General features: G+C 40.7%; 1 protein-coding gene across 1 annotated transcript; it reads left to right on the forward strand.

The window, feature by feature from the left end:
- Nucleotides 1–187: 187 nt before the first annotated feature.
- Nucleotides 188–1,135, forward strand: LOC102758900 (olfactory receptor 51L1). Its single transcript, XM_006777771.1, has one exon. The coding sequence runs from the start codon at nt 188–190 to the stop codon at nt 1,133–1,135; it is 948 nt and encodes a 315-aa protein (XP_006777834.1).
- The last annotated feature ends 384 nt before the right edge of the window (nt 1,136–1,519 follow it).

Here is a 1,519-nt window from a genome sequence, read left to right on the forward strand (position 1 = left end):
AATTTGCTGCTACTGGAAAATGTTCCTTATATGAAAATCATAAAATCTACCTCCTTTCTTTGCGAAGTTAGAGAGGTTAGAGAAAACATGTATTGTATTCTGATTGCACTGCTTATGCTCACAAGGGATAACTTTGACAGATAAAAATGAATAACAGGAACTATTCCTCCTGTTTTCCAAGGTCACCATGGTGGTCTGGAATACCAATGATACTATGGAGCCCATATTTATTCTGAAGGGTTTTCCTGGACTGGAGTATGCTCATTCTTGGCTCTCAATTCTATTCTGCTTTGTATTCTTGGCAATACTGGTTGGTAATGTTACCATTCTCTCTGTCATTTGGATCGAATCCTCGCTCCATCAGCCCATGTATTATTTCCTTTCCATCCTGGCACTAAATGACCTAGGTATGTCCCTGTCTACTCTTCCCACTATACTTTCTGTATTATGGTTGAATACTCGGGAGATCCAGGCAAATGCTTGCTTTGCTCAGCTCTTCTTCATCCACACATTCACATTCCTGGAATCTTCAGTGCTATTGGCCATGGCCCTCGACCGTTTCGTTGCTATCTGCCGTCCACTGCACTACACCACCATCCTCACCAACAGCGTAATAGGCAAGATCGGTTTGGCCTGCTTGTTAAGAAGCGTGGGAGTTGTACTCCCCACACCTTTGCTACTGAGACAATATCACTATTGCCATGTCAATGTCCTCTCCCATCCATTTTGTTTGCACCAGGATGTTCTGAAATTATCCTGTTCAGATGCCAGGATCAACAGTATTTATGGACTGTGCATAGTTATTGCCACCCTGGGCGTGGATTCAGTCTTTATACTTCTCTCTTATGTCCTGATTCTGAATGCTGTGCTGAGCATCGCGTCTCCTGAAGAGCGGCTCAAAGCACTCAACACGTGTGTATCCCACATCTGTGTGGTGCTCATCTTCTTTGTGCCAGTTATCGGGGTGTCAATGGCCCATCGTTTTGGGAAGCATCTGTCTCCCATAGTCCACATCCTCATGGCTAACATCTACCTGCTGCTTCCCCCGGTGCTTAATCCTATTGTCTACAGTGTCAGGACAAAACAGATTCGTCTAGGAATTCTCCGCAAGTTTGGGCTAGAGAGGAGGCTTTAAGTAATTCTATCCTGTAGTTTTCCCACGGAAAAATTGTGGGGCAGCTATTGTAGTAGGTGAGAAATAAAATATTTGGGGTGAAGTCATCTGTTTAAATTCTTAATTCACTTCCAATTCTCTGTTAATTAACAATCCTTATGAGATTCAAGTTTTTCAGTCAAATTGTGATAAGCATGGCCTTTTCTATCCCCAAAGTAATTATGAGGTTTCTATTAGATAATGTATGTAAAAGAGATTGTTTTGGAAAACTGTAAAATTTGTCAATATTATTAAATTATTATTTGTAATGATAATAGAAATAACTTTCCTTATAAAATGTAACTATGTTTATATGGTTTCCAATGCTTATGCTCTAAAACCCAGAAATCCATCTTTCTCTCTCTC

The sequence above is a fragment of the Myotis davidii genome, unplaced genomic scaffold, assembly GCF_000327345.1.
Source record: "Myotis davidii unplaced genomic scaffold, ASM32734v1 C64062841, whole genome shotgun sequence".
NCBI lineage: Eukaryota > Metazoa > Chordata > Mammalia > Chiroptera > Vespertilionidae > Myotis > Myotis davidii.